The sequence below is a fragment of the Meleagris gallopavo genome, chromosome 1 (genome assembly GCF_905368555.1).
Source record: "Meleagris gallopavo chromosome 1, MGAL_WU_HG_1.1, whole genome shotgun sequence".
In the NCBI taxonomy this organism is placed as follows: domain Eukaryota; kingdom Metazoa; phylum Chordata; class Aves; order Galliformes; family Phasianidae; genus Meleagris; species Meleagris gallopavo.
Window position 1 is genome coordinate 20,502,553 of NC_139404.1, and position 27,082 is coordinate 20,529,634.

The 27,082-nt window shown below is 43.3% G+C and overlaps 1 protein-coding gene across 1 annotated transcript in view; it reads left to right on the forward strand.

The window, feature by feature from the left end:
• GRM8 (glutamate metabotropic receptor 8) overlaps window positions 1-27,082 on the forward strand; it is a 346,291-nt gene that overhangs the window by 12,345 nt on the left and 306,864 nt on the right. The window contains exon 3 of the mRNA XM_085218365.1: window positions 21,150-21,995. Within this exon, the coding sequence (XP_085074491.1) occupies window positions 21,486-21,995 (510 nt within the window). The 5' untranslated portion in view covers window positions 21,150-21,485. The remainder of the gene's footprint in view (window positions 1-21,149; window positions 21,996-27,082) is intronic.

The window sequence follows — 27,082 nt, forward strand, 5'->3', positions numbered from 1 at the left end:
AATAAAAGAGGCAGAACCTGTAGCCACATGTTTGCAAGTGCTTGGAGAACCGAACAAGATTCCAAGGATTGTCCATCATGAAAAGGCATGCAGACAGCAGGGATGACTTTCCTTGACTTTGAATTATAGCAGCTTTGACCCACTGTAAGAAGGACCTTGTGGTAACCTAATCACTGTTAAGTGCAATTTGAGAACAGACTGAGAAAACACCAGCTAGCTGATGCCATCTTAGGCTCAACTGAGTTGTATTGGAGTCGATGGGTTAACATGTAAAAGCCAATCAGTTACCACACCAGGTCAGCATGCAGTAGAAATGCATAATGATTTTCAATTTTTCTTGCTGTTTTTATGAATCATACACATACTGGCTTCTTAATCTCCTCTGGTGTGAGGAACTCATGTCTTAATAATAATCCAAACAAGAAAATCTGTTAAGTACTATGAATCCATTTAGAGACATAATTTTTCCAGTTGGATCCTATTTATTCTGTCTGTGTTATTTACTGCACATAGCAAAAATTTTGATTAACCAGATTAAAGTTCAGTGCTACCTATGAACCAAATGTTGCTAAACTGTTAGCTTCAAAATGCTCAGGATTTACATGGTTAGATTTTTAATAATCCAGTGTTCCTAAAGTACATGCGAATAAATAATTTTAAAAAAGCAATCCCCTTAAGACAATAGAATAAAAGCTTAAGACTGGTCAGCTGCCCCAGTTCCTATTGATTTCATACCAGCATGCTGATATTCTTCTTGCTCACATTTCTCAGTAGCAGAAAAATTAAGGTCTTGCTATCTGTTTTATAATTGAGTTTGACTTCTCTGTGAGTCTTGTCTAGCAACTGTGTCCAAGATCAGCTTTTGTATCTGGAAAAGAAAAAAGAAAAAAAAAGAGGAAAAAGAAAGTTTTCTGAATACTCAGCCTGATATGATGTCATCTTTGACTTCACGCCTGCTGCGGTTTGTCTGCAGAAGAAATCTGAGATCCTTATGGCACTGCTTTTGGCTGGATACATTGAAGGCAATAGTATGTAAAGCTGCTGCTGTCACACAATATCTAAGCTGGTTGTATTGTACTCTAGCCCTCATCTGCTTATTTTATGCCTGCTCTGGAACCATGTACGTCGTCTGGTTTGAGAGCATGTTCACTCTAACTACACTTGCCAAGCTAAACAGCAACTGGCAAAAGCCTTCTCCATCGTGTGTCCAAAACAAGCAGCCTGCTGGGCTAAGAGTTTGATCCCAAAGCTGTGCCGGCTTTTTTTTTTGCCTGTAAATCTGCATTCAGTTGAGCATTCACTCTAGAAATAGTTATTTTTCTTCTCAGAAAGACCTGTGAATGTATTTCTCTGTCCAAACAACTGTAAACCATTGTATAATCTGTTTGACTTTTAAAAAGAGAGTGGAAACTGGAGGCAGCTGAATCTACTTCCCTGTAATTCTCACTTCCCACCAGTTTTACAGTATGCAGCTGAAGAACCAGTTCTGTGCTTTGGCATGGACTGTTTACCATAACATTTTATTAGTGTAATAAAATATACAGGGGATCTCACATTTTCAGATGGTTTTCACCTCTTGCTAGTTAGTATTTATTGCTCCTGGTGGTATCTTTCTCTCAGTGTACCAGAGGCTAGAAGCAAGGCCTAAGATTTTCATGCCAAATATGGGATTTAGTCATTATATATGCTTCTTTTCGTTGTTAAAATGTAGGCATCTGGTTCCATTTATGAGGCTACAGGGTATCTTCTGGCCTTCTGCTTCCACTCCAGAAAAGCAGAGGTCTCCCATGCAACCTCTATCCTGTCTCCCAGCTGCCCCTCACTGGGGCATGCCCCAGACATGACCAACGGTGCTAAAGATCAGTAGAGCTGAGGTCTCAGTACTTTTAATCCAAACACCCCTGCCCAGTGACTGCTTACCTTTCTAGATACTTTCAAAGCTCTTCTACTCAGCTTGCTGCCCCAGCTTCAATGGATCCTGAAACTGGAGAGAGAAGTATGCGAAATTCTGCCTGCCTCATGCACTGTTAAAGCAGGGTCACCTTCAAGAGATAACTACGCATTAAGGCATTTTCATACCTAATAATTGGGGATTAGGAAAAGGTTAGGCACAATTAGGAAAAGGTTCTTCACCAGAGGGTAGTCAGGCACTGGAATGGGCTGCCCAGGGCAGTGGTCATGGCACAATGCTGCCGAGTTCAAGAAGCATTTGGATAGTGCTCACAGACACAGGGTTTGGTTTTTGGATGGTCTGTGTGGAGCCAGGGGTTGGACTCAGTGATCCTTGTGAGTCCTTTCCAAATCGGGATATTCTATGATTCTATGATTCTAATATTCTAATCATGTGGGAGGAGCACTCATCCAGCAGGCAGAAGCACGGGTGGGATGTCCTCACCCTGAAGGACTTCAGGCTGCTGCTCTCAAGCAGAGCATGGCAGTCAGTGGGCAGGGTGAGCCTCCTGGTGAGATGCAGAAGTGAGTAATGCTCAGCAGCTTCCTTTAGGATTTAGTTGTGGAGCTGTCGAAAGTGGAATGATGAGACCCGGGTTCTCATCTCTGTGCAGAGAGATTAGTTTTTCCTGCTGAGTGGCCTATCTTGAGTTCTGTGGGGAGATCAGGCGTCTGGATCTGGATTTCAGTATGAAAGCCAGTCTTAAAATTAGGTGCTACTGCCCTTAAATCTTTTACTGAACCCAACTCCAAGTGAATAAGAAAATATTTTAACAGCTCTGTAAGTCTAATGATCTCATAAATGTCTTTGCAATTCTTCATGCTGTAATTTTGATGCCAAGAATTGGTCTACGCTGCCAATTCTTGTGATTTTGTTCATGTGTCTTGTGAAATATGTAACCATTTGTAAAGACCTGGACAAATAACTGGGAGCACTAAGTTTCCGTAAAAGCAAAATAAACACTACGTTTTTTCTCTAGTTGTTATAAAAACCTTGAAAATTTGTCTTCAGTGGAAAGCTGAGACCCAGAAGACAAATATGACTCCAAATGTAAGGAATGACCAGCATTCCTAATTTCAGCTAATGTAATCCTGAGCTCTGACATGACTTTTGATTGAATTGTAGCTGCAGAACTGAACCTGTCTGAGTAATAGGTAGGTCTACCAACCACTGAAAATGGGAAATGTGTTAGAAGAATCAGGTTGTATCAAAATGGATCAATTTTTCATTCACCTGATATTAAAGATCAGTTAATCCTAGGTAAACCACTATCTGGAAAACTTATAAATGAGGCTTTGTTTCGTGCTTAACAGGAGCATTAACTGTTTTTGCCCTGAGGAAGTATCCAAGGGTCATTTTGCAAGGACTTTGTCCACACACAAGGGCTTTCTTTTTCTCTCTCTCCTCTGCTCAGTTTTACATCATGTTGGTTTCATGTTTCTTTATGTTGGAGAGGAGATGTGTTACACAGAGCACAGGCAGGCACTGCAATATGGAGTACATGCATAATGCTAGATTAGTGCTGTTAGTGCCAGGTATGTCATCAGCAGCTGCTGAGGAGAGAACTATTTTTAAAATCTTAAAACATTGGCGAAATGCTGTAATCATTGCACAAACAAGTAGTACCAGCAGATTAAAACAGGCTCTTTTAGTAGAGCCATTTCTCACAGCAAGGATATTAATGGATGCTAATTTAATAACTTAGGGCTTATTTTAAGTTTTTAAATACTCTACATACATATACATATACTCTATACATATACTCTAAACACTCATTGAAGACAGAGGTATTTTGATGGGTGGTTGGTAAGAAAGTTCTTAAGCATCAAATGCATGAAGGAAAAAAAGTCTCTATTAGCTGTTCATTTAATCTCACAAATAAAATTGACTCCATGAGGAAAAGCTTTAAAAATTATTCAGATTAACCCAATTGGCTTCTCTAGAGATTCTAAATTTAATTGTAAAAGTGTATTTTTAACTGGCAGATTCCAGATCAAATTACATTTTATTTTAGTAACAGTGTATATGTTTTAATCTTCATTTCCTTTCATTCAATTAAACTCTTCATGGTTGATGTGACAACATTAAATATCACAGCTTGGAAGCAGAAGCATTTCGGAATGCTGACGCCGTGTGCTAGCTGAGCAGCCCTATGCAAGGCTGCAATTAGGAGCACTAAGCATTAAAATCCTGTTTATACAATAGCTCGTTCATGAGAGATAGCTGTATTGCACTGAGAAACCTGCATCCAAATTGCTCCCCTTCTGGAATTCCACATGTGCAGGCAAACACTGGAAGTTTTCCAGATAATTGAGATGAGTAGAACGTGAGTACCAGCTTGCTTCAATTTCAGTTTCCTCTCTGGAAGGTGTCGTACAAAGAGAGAGAGGTTTTCATGGTCCCCATGAGACTGCAGAAAGAAAGAAAACACCTGTGCTGATTCAGGGTAAAATCTTGTTCCCATTTAAGTCCTGTGCTTGTATTTCATCTCTGCAGGACAAGTGGGAGCTGCAGAGCTCCTCTACTTCAGCAGTGTGACTACAAAAATATCCGTGCTGACATAGGTCTAGATTAGGCAGAGAGGCTGGACTTAGCTGGAGACTTTCACCAAAGGTGCTTGTGCTAACATGGGGTCAGCCTGAAAAAGAGGAGGCTGCAGGGATACCTCATTGTAGCCTTCCAATATCTAAAGGGAGCTTATAAACATGATGGAAATCAACTTTTTACACTGTAGATGGTGATAGGACAGGGGGGAATGGTTTTAAACTAAAGAAAGGGAGATTTAGATTAGATGTCAGGGGGAAGTTTTTTTACTGAGGAAGTGGTAAGGTGCTGGAACAGGCTGCCCGGAGGGGCTGTGCATGCCCCATCCCTGGAGGTATTCAAAGCCAGGTTGGATGGAGGCCTGGGCAGTCTGGTCTGGTACATGACCTAGTGGCTGGCAGCCCTGATCCTTGAGGTCCCTTCCAACACAAGCCAGTCTGATTTTCATCTTGCAGCTGAAGGGAGAAACATGGCCTGCTTTGGCAGAGGCAGCCCTGGTGGCAGCCATGACCTTGCTCCCTACGCTGGGGGGAACAGCATGTCCATGCTGTCCTGGGGTCAACAGAGTGCTGTTGGGCAGGACTGTCCTCCCCTCTCCAGAGCCTCCAGTTTGAGGTCAATGTTTTGCTGAAGAACGGTGACTCAGAGTAGGAGCATACGAGCTGTTTGCACTGGGACTGTGAAGAGGGATACTGAAAGTTACTGGGAAAGGGCAAACCTCTCTGGACCCTCCCACCAGGAAATCTTCATCTGAAACAGTAGGAAAGACTTTTGATTTTGTTATCTTTTCTGTCAGCAGTTTAGTTCCTTAAGATGCAGCTATAGGTGCCTAAAGCTAGTTTCCCTCTGTTAGTCCCTGAGATGCCTCTGTGATTAATGGACAGACCATGTCTAGAAGTCAGTTTACCTACAAAATGAAGTGTAGCATTACTATTCTCTCTAAATGAGCTGTTAAATGGCTGTGCCAGCAAGGCACATCAGTCTTGGCCTCCAAACCCTGGGTGACCATTGTCAGTCCCCAGAAGATGTCACAGATGATAACGTACAACACAACCCTTGGCTTAGAGGTAAATACACATTGCATGCTCCTCACCTGCAAAGCTCAGCCTGAAAATCATAGATTCCATTTACTAGCACATACTGGCAAGGCACTGGCTCCATTAACAAAGGCCAGTTCACTCTGCTTGTGTTTGGTTAGTGGATGTTACTTTGGCTCATTGCTTCATGTGCTTGATATTTAAAACACAGTTCGGTGTTAAGATTTAAAAACTAATAAGTAATAATGATACTTTAATTTGCTATTTTAATCCAATTCTTTTTCATTTTAAAATAAATATGCAGCGTAGCCTTGATTTAGTAATGTTAATTTTCTAGGAGTATAACTTCCAAACCTTAGTGAGCACAGTTTACAGTTATATCAGCATACAGTGCAACTGCAGAGAGGTCATTTTAAAGTCCTTGACTTTATAAATCCATTGATATGCCACTGAAATAATGTGGTTAACAATGTTTCTTTCTGATGATCAACAACCTGGTGCTTTTGTAAACTGTCATTTGGTGTTTACTATGATTTTTTCCTGTTAGGAAATAGAAGTGGCAGAAGGAAATGGGCTATTGACTCGCAGCCATTGCTTCTATGGGCTCCCATCCAGCAGTTAGCAATAGTGCTTATAGGGATCTATCTATACAAAATGAGTTTCTGACAGAGCTGGCAGAAATCTGATCCTCCTACCTCTTCCCCCCCCAACACTTTTGTTGTGGACAAATGCTACCATTTTGAAACATCCCTTCTTTCTTTTTTTTTCTTCTTCTTTTCTGCTTTCCTCCTGTTTGAAAAAGATTACAAACTTTTTTTTTTATTTATTTTTTTTCCCCTGTGAATTAAAAATAATAAAAAGAGATGTCTGGGACAGCTCACCACACAGTCTTTTTTTTTTATTTTCTGGATAAAATATATATCCTGTCCTGAAACTGGAAAAACTTGATTTTTTTTCTCAACGCTTACAGAGCATTTCTTCAACTAGTCTGCTGAAGTGATAATATCCTGGGCAGCAGGGAACTTGGGCAATTTTCTGCACCCCCTGAGCTGCAAACAGTGCTAAATATCCCTCCTGTCAGCATTGATCTGGGCTCATGCTTGAACACTCTGTGACCCAATGGATAATTTTTTGATCTGAGGCAGAAAGCGCTGCACAAGAGAGAGGTTGATAAAACATGCAGAGCAGGTCATGTACCATCTGTGGCACAGATCCATAGGGTGGGCACTGATGGCACCACGTCCACCCAGAACCTCTGGAGTCTGGGAGCCTGGTGAGACTGGAGAACAGCTTGCATTTTGGCATCATCCCTGTGTGTGGTCTTGTCCTATTTGTTGGTCTGAGACAGCTTAGAGTCACAGTCTAAATTGCTGTAAATAGGATGGAAGAGAGATTTGCCTCAAAATAGCACTCCTAATTCAAGAAAGAATACTTCTGTAGACATATGCATCAAAACCCATCCTGGAGCATGCTTGTGATCAGGGCAGCCTCTTGATGCTAGGTTTCAGTCACATGTAGCAATGATTCCAAAGGAGAACGTCTGCATCAGTTTCTTTTGTGGCAAATTAATAGCTTGCAATAGGAATCTAATCTCACAACTTTCTCCTCTTGCATATCCACTGTCGGATTATTTCCATTGATTTTTATTTTTTTAAATGTTGAATTAAAATTACAGCCCCCTCCCCAGCAGCAACTCCCATGACAAACTAGCATGTAGGAAGTCAAATTTTAAAAAGTGAGGGAGAAAAATTTTTATCTGATCCTAAATTACTTGTTTTAATTTGATTTCATTCAGTTATATGGTTTGTTTCATTGCCCTGTCTTACTCATATGTTAGTCTCTAAAGAAGTTTTATCCTATATAGACTTTTTCAACTACATTGTCCCCTGTGATCGAAATCTAGAGACACTATATTTCCAATTGAATATCTTATTTTATGAAAACTGGTTAATAACTCTATTGAGGGAAAGGATTTAGTATGAGTTCAAAGCCTTTTTGTTCCTTTGTACGTGACCCTGTCCAAACAGCATGTGCACAGGTCTTTTATTGGCTCCAGAATTCTGGCTACTATTGAGGAATTAATATAGAGGAGAAACACGAGGAAATCTTGAAGGAAGCAGTTAGAAAAATTAAGCAATGCATTTTATGTTTATCTTACAATTTAATGATTTCTATAAGAGGAATGTGAATATTAATTACTTCAGCACATTGCATTAATCCATTAGAACTCTCCTTGGACCCAAGAGGCAATAGAATGCTTAAGGAAGGGACAAATCACTGAGCCTTCTCTCACTACATTTTCTGCATAAGAGTATATGTCTTCCTTGCAGCATCTTTGTGACTATGCTAATGAAAATGCCACCTATACACATCTTAGACTCCTGGCTTAATACTAGTTGTAGGGTGAAAATGGGGGGATAAGTATTTTAGCATCTAACATAGTGCTTGTAATAGTTGTAATTCACATCAAACAGCTCTAAGCCTACTGCCTGCCCAGAGTTGCCTTACAGGAAGAGCAATGAGGTGGCAGTTCAGAACTGTGAATGTTTCTGCTGCAGATCTGTCCCTACTCATTAACTGTCTGGTACAACACTCAATTCTACCATTAGTGATTACCAATCTTTAGACCATAGTTAAGCAATGAAGCACAAGAAGGCAAGAATCGTTAACCTTAACACCAACAACATCACCAAGTGGCTTTTAGATATCTGAGGTGATTTTTTTATAAGACAAGAAAATGTTACTATCATAAGAACACATTGCAATTGGTCTTTCTTGATTAAAATAGTGTCATTGATTGTTCTGTACTTTAAGGAGAACTTAAGTAATGAACAGATTTATTAAGATCACCTTACAACTGATAAATGAGGGTAATTCCCGAGCTGCAGATGCAGAGCAGGATGCTGGATGAATGTTGCATTGTTGTACTTCAATCTTTTTCCCAGTAGCACTGATAGGGAGCTCTCTGTTATTTCAGTAGCACGGAACTCACGGCAAATGTAATTGCACACACATTTTCTGATTCCCATTGCGTTAAAAGAGCTCACTTTACACATGTGAAGACAGAAGTCTTCACTTCACATATACAAGATAGAATCATGTACATCACTTAGAACTTAGGTGAATTTAGTAACCATTCAAGAAGGTGTGAAATTTCCTTGTGAAACATTCCACAGACCATCCTAGTATTTAATTAGTTACAAGATCTAGCTATCTTAGAACTTCAGTCTGGTCCTACAGCTCTGGCTCTTAGGAGGACTGTTTTCAAGACTGTAATCTGAATCCAGTACTGGCTATGCCTATCTTTAAAAGCAATGTGGAGCAGTTCAGGTCTATAGAAACAAACTTCAGTTGCTGAGAAGCTGATGGCCACACTATATTTGATACGGAGAGTCACTTCAGACTAGCTTTAATTTGGTCTGTTAGCAGTCATAGCACTTTATGTACATTCCTAGAGTGCAAGTTCTAGGTTGATTTCTTCTAGCGAGGAATCCAGTCCGCGAGTCGAAGTCTGCTCTGCTATATTAACCAAAGCATATAGTAAGTGGGGACAACTGGGAGGTTTACTTCAAATGTGTGCTTATGATCCAAGCAGAAATGTTAATATGAACTCCCCCACAGAATGCCATATGGATGTAAAAAGTCATCATATGCATATCTTGAGTTTCAGCTCAGTTATATCTTGTTCATGTGAAAGTTGAGCAGGAAAAAAAACAACCACGACCATTCCTATTTACATAGGCAATTAATTAAAATTACTGCTTAACTTCAATTATTTTTTTATTTTATTTTATTTTGTTAGGAATATTTTGCAAAATTATTTCTATCTAGGTACATAACTTTAATAAGTACAAAGCATTTTTTTCTGAGGCCTTTTCACTTTGGAATACTTGGCATGCAGTTGGTCTGCTTTTTAAGACAACTTTTAATATTTGTCAGACACTTACTGGGAGGAAAGAAATGGGAGAGGAACAGAGTCATTACTACTGGAGTATGACCTGCCAGTGGAACAGATATAATGAGAACTAAGCTGGTGACAAACTGGTGATGTGTGTTCCCAGAACTGGAACCTGACCTGTTGTCTTTATTGCTGTCTTTACCATCTGCTTCTTCCCGTGCTCCAGAGGTGGATATACCTCACCTCACTCTGATCATCTACAATGCAGACATTTACATCTGAGCCAGTTGTCTAGACTCTTTTTATAGTCTGTAGAGAGAAAAACACACTTCTCAGGCATGATTTAGATGTTCTATTTAGACATCTATGGTAATATCAGATGACTCACTGCCTGGAAAGTAGCTATTTCTTTCCATTTCCATATTTTGCATTTACACAGAGAGCCTAGAAGAATATTTAAAATACAGGAGTTTACACTTTAAATGTTTGAGAACTTGCTCTGAGGACCTGTGTATGTTGCCCCTCTATGAAAATTTACCTCAATTTTTAATGTCTTCTAAACAAGAACCTTACAATATATTTACATTATTCTAAAGAATAACTTCAGGTACAGTAGTTATTAGGACACATTCACATGCTTACTGTGAGGTTATGGGTCTGGGAACATTAGGCAACACCACAATCTACTTAAGATCATTCCTATGAGTTTACTCAGAGAATGACCATAGGCTGAATGTGAAGTTGGCCATACACTGGCAGCCCATATGGGCACTGTGGTTTTAGGGGAATTCTCAGAACCTTTTCAAAATGTTTTTCCTATGCAACACGATTTGACAGTGGGTCTCATGACGTTTAAAAATGCAATCACATTTTAGCAAAGTATTTCATTACCTCAGGTGAGTCTTCGTTCACGATTGTGATGATTCCTACTTGTGCAGTTCTATTGCTTTTGCAACAAGCCATGAAAAGAAATGTTTGGCTTTGCGGTGCAGTGCCTTGAACTCTAGACGATGGATTAATGGTTTGTTTTCTTTCTTTCTAACACACAGCATTAAAAGGAGAATCGAGTTTACCTTATATTGAACCTTGAGTACGTTTTTCATCTAGGGAGTATGCAGGTCATTTCATGCACTTAGTTTAGAGAACAGTCTTCTGATGAATTCTGCTGTCCCCCAAAATAATGGCAATACCAGATCTGAGGATTAGCTATTTCCATGCACTGCTAACCTCAGAAGATTTTGCCAACAGTCTACAAAGCAGAACAAGGCAGAGCATGATCAGCTCTACTTGTTGTTTGGCAAATGATATTTATGCAAATAATTTCTTTGGAAGGGTACAGAAATGCAAAGATTTGTTTTTGTGTAAAATAGCTGTGTTCATCTGCTATCATGTAAGAGGGAAAGTTATGTCTCACACTTTGAAAAGGTAATGTGGCTTTACTTCCTGATTTATAAACCCTTTTTGTACCTCTCCTCAAAGATGTCAGCATTTCAAAGACTGGTGAAGTAATCACTAAATATAGCTATCTATCAGTTTAAGTAGTCTAGAATGAAAGGCATCCTTAAACATGGTTTCATTTTTTCCATTAGTGAAGGACAAAATGAAAGACTAAGTTTTTAGAAGCTGCAGAACTTAGTATCTATATAGGCACTTTATTAATATAGACATAAAACCACACAGTCATTATCCTAGAGGACATGCTAGTGGAGACTGTCCCCATTATAAAAGTATAACAATGCATAACTCCCTCTGTGGGTGTTGTAATTTTTAGTTAATTAGGACTAAGTCTCACTTCTCTTTAGCAAATATTACGTTGCTTCACGACTGTCTCTGCTGACTTCAATGTTCTAACTTGTGTGGGAGAAGATTTCGCAGGCTCATCATCCACTGCTAGTTTGGAAACATGGTATTTGATTATAAATATACTGTATCTTTCACTTAAATTTGCTATGGGTCCACCAACTCTGGCTTCTGGATGGACCCCCTTCATATTTCAATCACACTGCTGTATCTCAAGAAAGTTGATTGAGTTTTATGACAGTGTTCAGGACAGATGTGTCACTGCCTCCTGAGCAGAAAAGGGTGATGAAAGAGAATATGGTGCAGACTTAGACCAGTATGAATGTCAGGGCCATCTCCTGCTCTCTCCTCAAGGGTTTGGCTGCCTTTGCTTGAGGCAGTTGGAACGTAGTGCAGCAATGTGGCATGGAGTCAGGCTGCTGAGAAGAAATCTTTGTGAGAAAGCTGTAGGAAACCTTGTTATGGCATCCCCAGCGTCTCTTGGGAACTTTTTTAAGTCCTGGCACTCCTTCTTTTCCTTCTCCTCAGCTGCTGCAACTCCGTGATTTTCCAAGTAGCCCTGATAAAGATCCTCATCCTCCAGCTTGACATCCCAACCTGACCTCAGACTTGCCTCACGATTGTGAACTTGTCCTGGTTTCTGCCACCAGACCTGCTCTGTCCTGTTGTTTGGCTACTGTGGCAGTGCATCTACTGCCAAGGGCACCATCCCATCCTGCTATACACCCTTACTCACCATGCAGAGGAGCTGGTGCTTGCTTGCTGCTCAACACAGACCCAAAACCCCACCCACAGGATGAGACTTTTGTGCCACTCCTTCCAGCAGGGGAATGGCTTCCAAATGCTCAATCTTCCAGCATAGCGGACTTTGTGAGACACATTTGGAAATTAAGACACTAAAAATATTCTGATTCTGAAAGTAAGAGTGCTACCTATCCTACAGAATAGCTATCTTCCTTTTTATGGTTTAAGCCTTGACATCCATCGTTCGCTGCTGAAAAGTTTATGTGAAATAAGTCACAACTGGGGCCTTCCAAAGGTATCTTATATTTTACAGATGAATGCTCACTTTCTTTGGCCTCCAGATAATACTTTTTGTCATAGTTAATACCATGAAATGCATTTTCTCCCCCTTTCATTTTTTCACCATGTAACATATATAGTGCAGAAATATTAGCCTTAGAGAAATGCACACAAGACAAAAGTTCTTTCTTTAGGGATTATGTTTTCTTGATAAATTTTGATACCCATATTTCAACACATCTTACAACTCAGAAGCCAGCACCCACCATCACTTAAGTGGAAATCATTGGCTTTGTGGCTCCGTATTCCTTGGTAGCTGTTAATCAGCATGCCTTTGCCTAACAGTGATTATTCAAGTGATTTTATTACCTCTCTCAGTTTAATTCTGTGTTTGAATAACCCCAAAAGTTGCATTTCTGTCTATTAGGTAGGAATAATAATAATAGTAATAGTAATAATAATAATAATAATAATAATATAAAGCCTCTAGAACTGAGAGTGCCTTACTTTGCACTATTTCTAAGTTGCAAAAATCAGCCCTATTGGAATGTCATTAATATCTGTGAGTGCTATTATGGAGTGAAGCTGCTCCAACGTGAACTGTTCAGCCCAAACCATTCCTTGGCTACCTGGGGTATGACATCTTTTTTGGAGAAGTAGAAGCGCAGAGAAGGGCTGGTGCATTTGCTCTTGCTTGGCTTTGGAGAGATATTCAGAGCAAGCATTTGTTCAATGCAGTAATTAAAACTTAAGTTTCTCAGGCCACGTCTCCACAGGATCATAGAAAAGCTTGGGTTGGAAAGAACCTTAAAGACCATCTAGTTCCATCCCCATGCCGTGGGCAGAATTGCCACCCACTAGATCTATGGCCCTGACATTTTACTGTTCCCTTTAATCCATGCCTATGACCTAACATGTAACATGCTCCCCCTGAGACTGAGGCCTTCCCACTCAAGTAAAGGTCATTTAAGAGCTTCTTTATGGTAGCTTGGTGTCCAGAACTGGGTTTCTTCCACCTGAGTTAGTAGTGCAGGCAGCTGTGTCACCAGTCCTCACATAAGTCTTCTCTACAATCTGACATCAGCTGCCATCGGGCTTGAATCAGAGGGATCCTACTCAAAGAATGATGGATGTATATTGCTTCTCTTTTGTGTCATATATCCTCGGGAAACATAACCATTTCTTGCACAGCTTCTCATTCTTTTCTTCCTGCCTGTCCCAAATATTTATCTTCTCTGCTTGCATTTAGTCAAAACACTACACTCATCTCTTCGGTTATGGGTTTATTTATCATACTCCTGCCTGAGACTCAGTTAGCTACTTGCTATAAGCATATGGAATAAGATACAGTCCCCACCTCCCCAAAACTGTACTCTAGAAAAGATGTGTCTGAGAGGTGGAGAGAGGCAACAGATCTCATTCAGGCTGAAAACGCATTGGAGGTTTCTTTATCCCAGTCTTCTGTCCCGAGCCTGCATCTCCAGCTGCAAGATGCACACCAAGGCTCAAGCAGAACATTGCTGCTTTTGTTGACCTTTCACTGAAGCTGCAGAGTGTAAATGGAGCTGGAAATGAGCCTGCCGGGCAGTACAAATCCCAGGTGGGGCACCTTTTCCTGATGGGGTTAAGGAGGGTCTCTAAGGTGGGATTTCTCATGGCTGAACATCAGGGTTTAAACCATGGATTTTTGCTACTGAAATCACAGCTTATAAGTCTGCTCTCATGGAAGGGTTAGAGAAAAATGAATTCTGTCTAAGGCCTGGCCGATTTCCAGTGTCATTGACCAACAGAGAAAGATCTTTTCCACAGGAGAAGTTAAAGGCTTGAAAGAGACATCAGACACTGTCAGACTGTGTTGGACAGCAGCTGACCTGGGATAAACTTCTAGCACATAAATTTGGGCAGCAGCACCCATCAAAGACGATGGTGGCAGTGCTGGTTGGACATATGGGGAAATAACTTGGACTTATTTCTTCTTCCAGCTCCAGTTCCATGTAAGCGAGACAGCTCTGGGTAAAGAGATACAAAGCGATGCTTGCTTATAAGTAAGGAAAAGCGCTCGGCCTGGCCTGGAGCAGGAGCGGGAAGCGCCCGGCTCAGCGTCGGGAGCCCCGGAGAGCCCTCCCTGCTCGGCAGCCCGGACCGCGCCGCGCGAGCTGCAGTAGCGCCGGGCGCCCTCGAGGTGGAACCTTCTCACCGAGGCTGCGCCGGGCGCTGCCGGGCGGACACGGCCCCGCCGCTGCGGCCCCGGGCGAGAGCCGCGCCCCTCCCGGTACGGGCGGGGAAGGGGTCCGGGGGGGAGGAGCGCGGCGCGGGGGGCAGCGCACCTGTTGCGGCGCGGCGCTGCCGGCCGCGTCCCTCGACCGAAACCACCGCGGTGCGCGGGAATGGACGGGAAGCCCCCCCGCTCGGCGAACGAGAGGACGAGATAAAAAGTGTAGGGAAACCGCCCCCGTGACATCGGTGCGGGGAGGGCGGGCACGGCTCGGCGGGCGTGAGGAGACTTCGGCGGGGCCGCGGCCAAAGCTCCCGCCCCGCCGCGGCCCCCGGAGCCGTGCCGAGCCGTGCCGCCTTCAGCACCGGGAACAGCTACAAGTGCGGCACCGCGCCGAGCAGCCCTTTTCTGAGCTGAGCTGAGCTGAGCTGAGCCGTGCCCGCCCTGCCCTGCCCTGCCCGCGGTACGTGCCGCTGCGGGCGGGGGTCGGGCGGCGGGGGGCAGTGGGCGGTATCTCCCGGCTCGGCCCGGCCGGAGTGGCGCGGGGCTGCCCCCAGCCGTGCTGCGCGGGAGGGTGGAGAGGAGAGCATCACGGGGCTGCGCCGCCGCTCCCAAAAAGTTGTGTTTTTTTTTTTTTTTTTTTTTTTTTTTTTTTTTTTAAGGAGAGGGGGAGGAGGAGTGAGGAAAGAGACAGTGCGAGGTTCGGCGGATCGCGGGCTTCTGCAGCGCCGCCGGACCGCACTCCGTCCCCGTCCCAGGCCAGGGGCAGTGAGGGCTGCGGGATTACCTCACGCTCCTCCGATCGGCGCCGTCGTTAATTCCAGTGACCTCCGCAGCACTGTGGATGTAGAACTCCTTTCCAGCAAGGTATCCGTGTACGAGCGGTGCGTGTCTCCTCCGGTTCGTGTGGTGAGGGGCGAGAAGCTCACGGATAGGGCAAGTTTCCCCTCCGCGAGCGATGCCGGGCACTGCGATCCTCCCCGCCCGGGGGGGCTTCTGTGTGTGGGTTGTATTCTTTTTTTTTATTTTTTACTTTAATTATTTATCGTTTTATTGCCGATATTATCCCCCGCCAGCCCCGGCGCACGGGGTCCCGGCACAGCGAGAGCTCAGGGCGGACCGCTGCTCAGAGCAGGACCGCTGCGCGGCGCGGGGCTCTCCCGCTCCCGTCGCCCCGTCGCCCCTCTCCGGCCCGCGGGCACCGCGCGGCTCCGGGGCAGCCCTGCCCGCCGCCAGCCACCGCCTCGCCGGGAGGGCTGGGAGCTGGGGGTGGGCACAGGGAACCCCGAGGACGGGAGGGGGAGCGGAGCCACGGGGTTCCCCGTTCGGGGCGGCGGTGCGAGCTGCCGGGAGCGGAGTGCCGCATGTGAGCGCGGAACGCGGCTGGAAAGCTCAGAGCGGAACCCCCCACCATCCGAGTAATGGGAATCGATCGGTGACCCAAAGTGCACGCAATCCGGCGTTGGCATTTAGGAGTTTGCGGGCTTCTGACCTCCGGTACCGAGCGTTCATTAAGAGAGAGTCGGATTTGCTTTGAGGGGAACGCGGGCGCGTGAAGGCTGAGCAGCAGAGGAAAGAATCGCCGGCGGCTGGAAATTAAAGGCGACGTTCGTTGTGGTGCTTTTTTTTTTTTTTTTTCTTGCTACAGCGTTTCCGGAAGGTGCGGGACTCGGGGCCGGGAGCAGCCCGGGGCGGCGAGGCGGGGGGACGACACGGGGCGAGGCGGCACGGAGCGGGCCCGGCCCGGAGCTGCGGGAGCCGACCGAGGGGCTGCGCCGGAATCCCTGAGCTCCGGGCGCCGGCTGGGGTAGGGATGAGCCTGGGAAGGAGGGAAGGAAAAACAGCGCGGCGAAGTAAAGAGGAGAACAATAGGGGGCTCCCTTCCGTGTAGAAGTGCGGCGGCGATGGGCGATGCCGGGGGGCGGCACCCCCGGTCCCGGGTGCTCCCCGAGACCCTCGGGGCCGCGCAGCCGAAGGGTGGCCGCGGGTCTCGGCCCGGCTGCGGGCCGCAGGGTTCCTCGGGCGGGGGTTGGCCGGGGGGCTGCGCGGCGCCGTTCGCTCTGAGCTCGGCGGGGCCGGCTGAGGGCTGGAGGCGGGTTGGGAGAGGGGGAAGTGAGAACCAAAACAGCAGGGAAAGCTGTTCTTCCAGGCTGCCTGGGCAAATCTCCTTGATCGTCACTTGCCGGACCGGAGGTGAAGTCAACTCTAAAGGTGTGAATACTGATGGGGCTTATTCATCTGTGCGACCAGGCAAGGGCAGAGGGAGATATCTGATGCAGATTTTCTCTTGAAAGGGTAAGCTTCCCTTAGTCTCACCCTGGCAGGAGGACTGGAGATTGTTTGGAAGCTGTATTTTTGCAGGGAAGAAAGTGAAGGCAGGCACTCTGGGGTGCTTGAAAAGCGGCTGATCGCAGCGAGGGGAGGTATTTCCCTCGTGGTGTGCTGGGAAGAGACGGCTCCTGTAAGCGCGGTGCTGAGGGCAGCTCTGCAAAGTGCTGCTTGCTGTGTAGAGGTTCCCGTGGTGGCAGGGCACAGCGAGTCACTACAGAGGGGCTGGGAAAGATAACACTGCTTACATCAGTGAGGAATTCTCCTGCAAGTTAGGAGCTGCGATAGCAAGGCCTAAGGTTGTCTGAATTCCCTTCTGTTGTCAGCAAACCCCATTAATCATCTCTATGTGTCAGGGTGCTGTATGCAGGTGGCAGTTCCTTACCTGCTTTGTGCTGAAATCTGGCTGTTTGTTCACTGCTGAACGCTCTGCAGGAGAAAGAGACGACTTTAATGGGCACTACAATGAGCACAGCCAAGCAGACGGTATCTGAGAGTTCAGAAGTAACATTAGCAGTAAGAAGTCAAAAAATAACCACATTTTTGCATTAATTTTTCTTCCCGGAACTTCAGAATGGGAGATACTGTTGCTTTGCTTTCATTCAGTGAAACCAGATGTGCTGTGCAGTGAGAGGCATCCGATGGATGTGAGCAAGTAGAAGTGGATCTTCTCCCTAAATCTCCTCCTTTTCTAAGTCACAGATGATCACTTTTATTTCATTTTAGGAAAGTGCCGGCCATGCATCAATGCCACGACAAATGCATTTCTTGTCCTCAAACAAAACCGTACATATTTTTCACAGGCACTTCCCCCCACCATTTCTCGGTCTGTCGGTGAAGGCTCACGTGTGTCTGGCTGCGAGCCTCAATTAGAAATGTCCCCTGAAGTTCAGCGAACCCGTTGTCCTTCCCATGATGCAGGAATAGCCCTCACCCCTGCGTCTGTCTGTGGTTTTGGGATTTCTCAAAAGCATTTCCAGGTGATACGAAACCATGCTGTGATTTTCAGCCCCAGCTTCAGTGCTAACTGGAGATTGTTCTTTCTGGAGGTCTGTTACCAGAATGAAGACCCTGCCTACATTTATGTAATTACTTATCCATCGCATTCAGCTCGCTGCTTAGATATCCTAACACAGAGACCTTCAGCACGGAGCCCCTCTTGGTGCTCTGTGTTGGAGCAGTGAGGTCCCAGTAGTGCCACGGTACAGCCGTGCCCCTCCGTGTGCTCCCGATGTCTGGCAGCGCCGAGTGCCGTCACGAGGAAGCATTGCCAGAGCCAGACTCGATGAGCAGAAGTTCCATGTCCGCTGTCTTGCAGCACCCCACCTCCTTAGGTTTAAAAATAAATAGACATTCAAGCAGAAGGAGTGGAGGTCTGTGCTGAAATGCTGACTTTAAAAATAGCACTATGTTCCGATAGTGCCAGATATTTTTAATGAATTAAAACCAAAAGGGGCATGCATTTCAAGGTGACTGGAGGCAAGGCTTCATGGTGCGCTCAATCCTGAACTGTGCTGGGGGAATGTGTGAACATCTTCACAGAGGTGGTGTTTCCAGTGAGCAGTGACTACTACAGAGGGGAGCCCGGTAAATTGAGAATAGATTTGCATCAATTGGAACTTTTATGGTCAGAGAAGGACAGCATTTTACTTCAAATGAGATCTCAGCGCATGAGGAAAAGCTCATTCAGACTTTATAGCTCAGCAGCCCATGCTTTCCCACAGAAATTCATTGATAAAAATGGGATTCATTTATCTCACGTGCTTCCTGCTTAGCAACGTGGGCTTGCAGCATTCTCTAAAAGTTGGTGTTAATCAATATATGGAAAGCAGCGTGGCATGAATAAATTAGGCAGTGTAATGAAAGCTTTTATTTCATAGGTAACATAAAAATAGACTAAAAGGTCTTAAATTTTTAAAAAGAACATTTTAAAATTTTATTTCTGCTTTATAGACAAGCTGTGGACACTTGCAGCAAAAAAACATGCAGGCTGAGGCAGAGTCATTAATGCTTATGTAGACTGTAATGTTGAAAAATGCTTATTGTCAATTCATTTAAATTTCCCCCATTTCCAAATAAGGTTTTGCAGTCAGCATACCAGCATTTTAGCTTCCCCAGTGTTGTTTGAATTTGGGTCGCAATAGTAGTATTCATCACTGGTTATACAGAGTTGCTTTAATTTTCTGGCATTCTTTGGCTGTAAGGGATTGACCTGAGACTGAGCAATAGAAAAAGCAGTGTTTTTCTCTTCCTGATATTTTTCACTTTTGCAGTGGTGCCTTCTTGCTCTCCACACAGTGTTAAATAGGAGCTGACATCCTTTATTGCCTCAGAGGATCGCTCCCTGCATGGGCTGTAGGAACACGTGGAGCCTAATGGGCTGGTTGTTCACAATGGAACCAGAGAGGAAATAGCACCTATTTTAGGTGTAGCTGCATCTTTCACTTGCTGCTTTGAGCCCCTAGCTGTGTTTTTCCAATAAGGCAATCAAGCCGTCAGCTAGTGGTAGCTAGTTAATAGTTAATGCAATCTTTACTCTATGGCCTAGGCCAGATTCTGACCTTAGGCACCATCCCATGAGACTGGATCAACCCGTAGGAAGCCAGTGGTGTTCCTCGAGTTCCTCCATTTGTAACTGAGGCTGAGTTTGGCTCACGGGGCTGACGTCTGAGCAGATTTGTAAACCATGTGCCCAAAAGGAGCTAAAGGAGAATGATGGTCTTATCAGGGGAAACAGCACAGCCTTTTTTCATTAAGATTCAACCCTGAGCCAAACTCAAGCAAAGCTAAATATTAAGAAGCGCTGAAAGTCTTGTCCTCTGCTGTTCCCAACTGCAATGATTTTATTCACACCAATTAAAAAAGTTTCATTTTCAAGTCACTTCTCTGCTACCAGATCACAGTGAGATACCTTTTCATTAAATAGAAGGCTTCCCATGGTGAATATTTTTCTCAGGTCTTCAAACTGTTTTAAAACTCTTCTTTAGCTTTTGTGAGCTCGTTATTATTGTTTGGGGAAAAAAAAAATAAACTGAAGATGATCAGTTTCAAACCTTATAGAATCACATTTTAAGTTCTGTTACCACAAAATATATAAACAGCTTGTGGAAAATAATTTAAAATCTCTCTGAGAAATGGTATGGATGGATCAATTCTCTTCTAATTTGATGATATTTTGGTAGGAACCATTAGATTGCTTGGGATTAAGTACTTACCTACAGAGTTCAGTGTGATTCATGTCATGAGAAATTAAAGAGGGGTTTTTTATTCATTTATTTATTGAAAAAGAATGTTCAGGTGAGCTGCACCATAGAATTTCCACTGCTCTCCAGAGCCTCTAATAGGTGCCCGGAGAGATGGATTCAGGTGCGGCTGCCCAGAGTGTGCATATCTGATTTTAGGTGAAATTCTCTCTCTCTCTCCCCTCAGAGATCTAAAAAATTACTCAAGCATGTGCAGTTTTGTTAAATGTTAAAATAAATAAATGCCACTAACTTGGGAGTTGACCATTTGGAGATTGAGATTTTTACAGCAGGCATTCAAATACTTAGGATGAATTCCTGGCCTCATTAAAATCAGTGGGACTTTTCCAGATGTCAGTGGGGGCACATCATTCTTCTTATTTTTCATGGTCCAAATGCAGGCAGAGAACAGAGACCTTGTTAATGTTGGACCTCAGATCAAGTAAAATGTCAGAAAAGGAATGTTGGGTGTTCAGCTGTTTTCCCAGCAGAACACGCTGTGCTCTTTTCGCTTAGGAAACCGGCTACCTTTTCAAAAAAGTAATATCGCTTTTGAAATGATCTGGTGGGCATTTTATATATACAGTGAACCCAGAAAAGAGTGAATTCCACTGGAAAAATAATCAGTTTAATATCCAAATGAATTGAACGTGCTCTTACTGCAGCAGCTGAAGAGCACACTTAAATTCAGGAGCTCTGATTACTCCATTGTCACACATGGAGCCTCTCAGCAAGTGCAAGCGTTAGGAGCTACTGCACTTCTGCGGGCTGGAACAGAATGATACAGCAAAACAGAAAATACATGTTACGGATCAGATCTGGTTTTGGATGTCACACAGTGCAAAGGTAAATAGGAATTACAGGTCAGACTGCAAAAATCAAGCTAAGTGTAGTTGCCCTGATTTGGCTTTTGCTCTGCTGGAATCATCAATTTCTTGGCTGGTAGTACAGTGCACCAGGTGTTCAAATTCACAGAAGGCCAAGAATTGCTCTCTTACAGAGCACCAAAAGTAAAACATAGGCAAAGTAACTCTTTTGCAAAAGTAAATACACTGCGTGACAGGTTTAAAACTGCTGAACTAAATGGTATTTTTCACTCTTTTTTTTCCAGAAGTACTTCAGCTGCAGGGCAAAATAGAAGGACGTGAGTTACTGACTTCCTCACAGCGTCAGGACCAGAAATACTACCCTGTGCTTCACCATCAATTAGGAGCAGTTGAAAACCACCTCTCTGAAAAGCCGATCAGCCGATGACATCAGTGAACACCTTTTGTAAAGCACGTTTTATGTACTTCTGCTGAGATCGTTTTTCTACCCTCCGTATGGTTCTATATCACTTACTGGGCACTGATGGTAGCCTCCAGAAAGTGCAGTTTCAAATGGTCAACCTCAATCTTTAGCAAGAAGAAAATCTGGAAACTGGATAGCAACAACATCTTCAGAGAAAATGGTATACGAAGGAAAACAATTAGTTTCCTGCCATTGTTTCTTCCTGTTAACAGCCAAATTCTGCTGGATTCTCACCCTGATGCAAAGAACTTATGGCCAGGAATATGCCCACTCCATCCGACTGGATGGGGACATCATCTTGGGAGGACTGTTCCCCGTCCATGCAAAAGGGGATAGAGGGGTGCCTTGTGGGGAGCTCAAGAAGGAAAAAGGGATCCACAGACTAGAGGCAATGCTGTATGCAATTGATCAGATTAATAAAGACCCCGATCTTCTTGCCAATATCACCTTAGGTGTCCGGATCCTTGATACATGTTCCAGGGACACTTATGCATTGGAGCAATCCTTAACATTTGTACAAGCGTTGATAGAGAAAGATGGTTCAGATGTGAAGTGTGCTAATGGCGACCCACCAATTTTCACTAAGCCAGACAAGATATCAGGTGTGATAGGTGCTGCAGCAAGTTCCGTGTCCATTATGGTTGCAAATATTTTAAGACTTTTTAAGGTAAGGAATATTTTCTACTTTTCTTTTGAATTTTAAGTTCAAGGAAATATGTGAGGAGATTGCGTTTCTTACTTTCAAATAACAAACAGACTGAAATGACTTGCTTTCTAAGAAAACAAACAAACAAGCAAAAGCAACGACTGCAGACCCTAATTTAAGCTTCCAAATGCCTCTTTTAAAGTTCTGAGCAACCAGAGCAGGTTTGAATCCTTTAGGGACTTGTGGTTTTGTTTTTTTGCTACTCACATCGATTGTTTATACTCATCAAGATTAGGCTGAGATTTATTTTACAAATGTAAAGCAGAATGAAATATAAGGTTTAAACACAAATCCTTTTTTAGGAGAACCAGATAATTTTCCTAAATGGAAAGATATACCAGTATTAATCTAGTGCTAATGGTGTGTATGCCAGACAGATATCTTTGATTTCCTTGAAGTCTTAACCTCCTCCATATTTTTCACTAAGGGATAATTTTTTTTTCCAGTCTTTGTTATCATTTTGAGGGAGATTACTTTTGGACAACAGTTCTACTGTCATACTCTTCATTTCCTTCCACATACCTTATTAAGTTCAGCTCTTATGAATGACAAAAAAGTAAGGCTGCTACTTTTAAACTTCGTAGGTTGGATGGGAAGAAGAATACATTCTAATCAATCATCTGAGCTGTAACAGATCAGGCAGCAGACATTTAATTTTTAATCCTGTGCATTGGTAAATAGATTACGGTAAACTGTGCACTTTTGCTCTGTGCAAAAAATGACTTTTCCTCTGAATTTATCACTTTATCACTGCCCTGCTCCCCAATGTTATTCAGACCGATTCTTTCCATTCAGGAATCTTGTCTCACGTCCCACAGCTTCACAACCACTGAAGACCATTTATTTGACTTTGGCGAAGACAGTTCTGGTAATGTTAAATATTGCTGTCAGGGCTTTTGAAAAGCACTGCAGTTCTCTAACTGTGACTGAAAAATTGAATAGAAGTAAGGGAAGATTGTCTTGTTTTGAAAGTTTCTCAAACTGACAAAGAGTGTTTTGGTCATTTAAGGGGAGACTCCTGTCCTCCCTTCTAATTCTTCTATGAGGGGCATAGTGATTTACAGCTCAACAGAGGAGCTGGGTTGTGGACAGATATTCATCACAGTCTCAAGGCTCATCCCTTGCTGGAGGCACTTCACATTTGAGAGTAGTGAACTTGTTCCAGCTGCATTGTTTGCTTGTGAAAATTAAGTAAACAAAACGAGGCTGTCTTAAAAATGTTCTATATGGAGAACACCTCTGAAGCCATGCCTGGTGGGGGAAGTCTGTCCTTCCCACGAATAATCATGCATGCTGCAGGAGGTAACTATCTTTAATTCCATGTGTCTATTTTTTTGGAAATTGTTTTACCCTTTTAAATAATGCATGGCTCTGAAGTAATGATAGATGAAACAGTCACTTTAATACCGATCATAATGCAAAGCCACACATTTATTCCCAGATTTGAGCTGAATACAGTATAGTGGACTGATTTAAGAAACTAAGCCTCGTAAGACATGTATTAACTGTGAATTAAGAACAACAAGAAGGAAAGAGGCCTATGAATTGCCTAAGATACCAGTAATTTGTCTTCTGAAACCATGACAGCTACCTCCTTATTTCCATTATACAATAAGATTGCAAATAACATTCTACTGCAGTCTTAATCAATAGAAAGTCATGTGATATCCCCTCTGGGGAAGGATCTTATTTACTCATTTAATTGATGTAACACAGCTGCTGGCAAAAGGAGGAGACATCTCTTTTAGTTTTAATTATAGATCCTGCACAAATATTCTTAATAATGTAAAAAACGACAACTGGCACCCTTTAATATCTCATCTTGGACCTGCATCTGAAGTCTGCTCTTACACCTTCCTCTCAGAAGTAGCTCTGCTATTTTCTCCTAAGTAAAGGCTTCTGTATAAAGCCCTGGGTTAGTGGCACAATACAAACCACTAACAATGGAAAGGTCCTTCACCAGAAATGCAGAAATATAATCCAGATTGGGTTTACTTAGGTCAAAGAAATGGGCTGAAATTGCTGGCTGATGTAGCCCTAACTGCTCTGATGTGGAGGGCCAGGACCTTGGTACATGCTCATAAAGGCTCTGGGTGTGAAATCTCTGTTTACTGCTTGTTCATGTCAGTCAAGGTTGGGCACTCAGCTGGTATAAATCTCTTACTGTCACTGATCACCATCATGCAAAAATGCCTGTTTCCATTATATGCAAGATTACTTAATTCCTCCATATCTCTGTCCAGCAGTTCTCAGCAAGCTGAACCTGTAATTTCAAGTTCAGTATTGCTTTAATATCTATTCTGAAGTTCCTGTATGTAAAGGACTACCTATTTTCTTAGAACGTTGTATCCAGTTGGATTTTAATTTGTGATGAAATTGTGATAAGTATATTGTATCACTCAATGAGAATATACAAACAACAGTACTCTGAAAAATACCATGCTGAGCAGCTTGGATTTTTATGCTGCTATTTTTCTTTCTTTTTTTTTTTCCTTTTCTTTCTTTTATTGATTTTACAACATAAAACATACAGGTCAATAGTCTTATCTGATGATCTGGTGGATAGTGTAATTATTGATAGTCATGGTATCCTTTTATCTAAGTGTTTTCATGAGAAGAGGGAAGGGAGGGTGCTACAGAACATGGCCTTGATCTATATAACCTTTCTTTTGGCCACATGGCTCACCTTGAATTCTTCTCTATCCTTTTGTGAATATCCAAGAGACACCCCTACTTAGGAGGTGACTTTCTTTCCTTAATAGGTCTGCAACATTAAAGTCCGAATTTGGACAGCTTAAATTTCACCTGTTAATGGCTTTACACCTCTAAGGAGCACTTTGCAGCAAGGTAAAAAGGGTGACACAAATTGGAGACACAGACTTATCTGAATGAGTACAAAGCAGGTCTGGCCATGTAACATGGTTCAGCCGACATTGTTGGCCAGTGATTGTTGGCTAGTGATTGTGAGACAAGCTCCTAGTGATGGGGTTCAAAGTCAGTGAGGAGGTCAGTGTCAGTAGCAAAGCAAGACCAGCAAGGTACAAGGCCCGTTGCATAGCCTGGGACCCAAAGGAAAGGGCCTGAGCTGAGAAGCAGCAGTCAAGTGAAGAACAGGTATAGAGGTCCCTATGAGGTTCTCCCTCACAACATAGCTGTTTTCCTGGGCTGATTCAGGGTCAAATCCTTGAAGTCTGTCAGAGATGATCTTGAACACATGCAACCAAACCCAGGACTGGGAAAGAGAAGACGTTGCAGAGCCTATTGGTGCATTCAGGGCCTTAACAGTTCTTTAGCATTTCTCATAGGAGTAACTCTGGAAATAAGGCAGACAGACACGGGCCTTCCTCTTTCTTCTAGTGAGCCAGGAGCTGCTCTTTCCTCTGTGTAGATGTTTGGTTGTTATTACTGTCAGTTTGGAAGTCCTGCTGCCAGACTGGTTTGCATTTGGCTGGCAGGATCTATTGAGGGCCTGCCTGTCCCAGTTGGCCAGCTCTCACTAGTGCGAAGGCAACTTTTCTTTTGACTGCATCATTCAAGCATAACATCTTACTCCTTCCTAGATTTGTCTTATGGAACTTTTTGCTTCATATAGGGTGCTCAGATACAGCCAAGTGATATCCTTATCTGTGTAAAGTGTAAGCACTGGGCTGTTCCCAGTCCCTCAAAACTCATCCTGCAGAAACAAGAGTCTATAACTCATCTCATTTCATGTTCCCCATACTTACAGCTTTTACTTAATATAGAATGCTTTGGATTGGAAAAAACTTAAAAAATCATCTTGTCCAAACCCCCTCCTGTGGGCTGGGACATCTTCCACTAGATCTGGTTTCTCAAAACTGAAGCCAACCTGATCTTGAATACTTCCAGGGATGCTATATCTTCTCTGGGTAATCTGTTCTAGTATCTCATCACCCTCATCATGAAAGGTATTTCTTTATTATATCCAGTCTGTATCTAGCTTCCTTCAGTTTAAAACCATTACTCTTTGTCTTATTACTACAAGCCCCAGGAAAAAGTCTCTCTCCATCATTCTTATAAACCTACTTTTATGTATCAAAAGGCCACAATGAGGCCTCCCTGGAGCCTTCTCTGCTCCAGATTGAATAGACTCAACTATCTCAGCCTCTTTTTGGAGAGGTGCTCCAGCCCTCTGACTTTTTTTATAGCCCTCCTCAGGACCTGCTCTAACGTGTCCACAGCTGTCTTGTGCTGGGAGCCTCTGAGCTGCTTGCAGCAATGTTGTCTGACTAACTCATAACAGTGGTTAAAATCTGTTGGAAAGAAAAGAGATATTTTCTTATTCCACCATCTAAAAGCTTTACGCTATTTCTGAACTCCTCGGTGCACTCCATCTGTCACCTTCACACATCTAGCCAATGTCACACTGAGAGCAGCGAAGGGATGGTGGCTTGCATGTGAATTGAGATAGGTGGAAAGTGTGCTTGATGAATTGTGATCTTAAGCTTCTATGTGTATGTTTATGTACGTGCATATAAAGCCAAAATGGTAATAGACAGTTTTGTTCTTTTCCTTGCCTTTTGCCTTGCCTTGCTTTTTGTTTTGCTGTATGTTTTCTGCTCTTTTCTAAAACACTTTTCTAAAGTGCTTTTTTCCTCTTTTTGGTCGAATTCTCTTCTTTCTGCACTACTGTAATCCATTTTAATAGCTGCTGTTTGAAGGGACTAATATTTACTTCACGCACATTTGCCTCATACATTTCATACACATTTACTTCTTCAGAAGCTTATAGTACAAATGATGTTCTGGAGTTACTCTTTCTACTTTATGTGCAGCCATCCCATCCAAAATGCAAGGCACAGTTTCTTTCAATAAATTTGGAAGTGAAGGTATCAGTTCCTCCAGCATTTTTTTGTACTTTGCTTTTCTGCTCGCTTGTATCGTTCTGGATTTTAGTGGATATCCATGGCTGGCAGCCTTGCGCAGCTAGCAGCGCTGTACCTGGTTGATGCTTTTTCAGGCTTGGTGTCAGGTCTTTTACATTTGGCTGCCGTAAGATGCTCCTGTTGCCTTGTGATCCAGACCCAGAC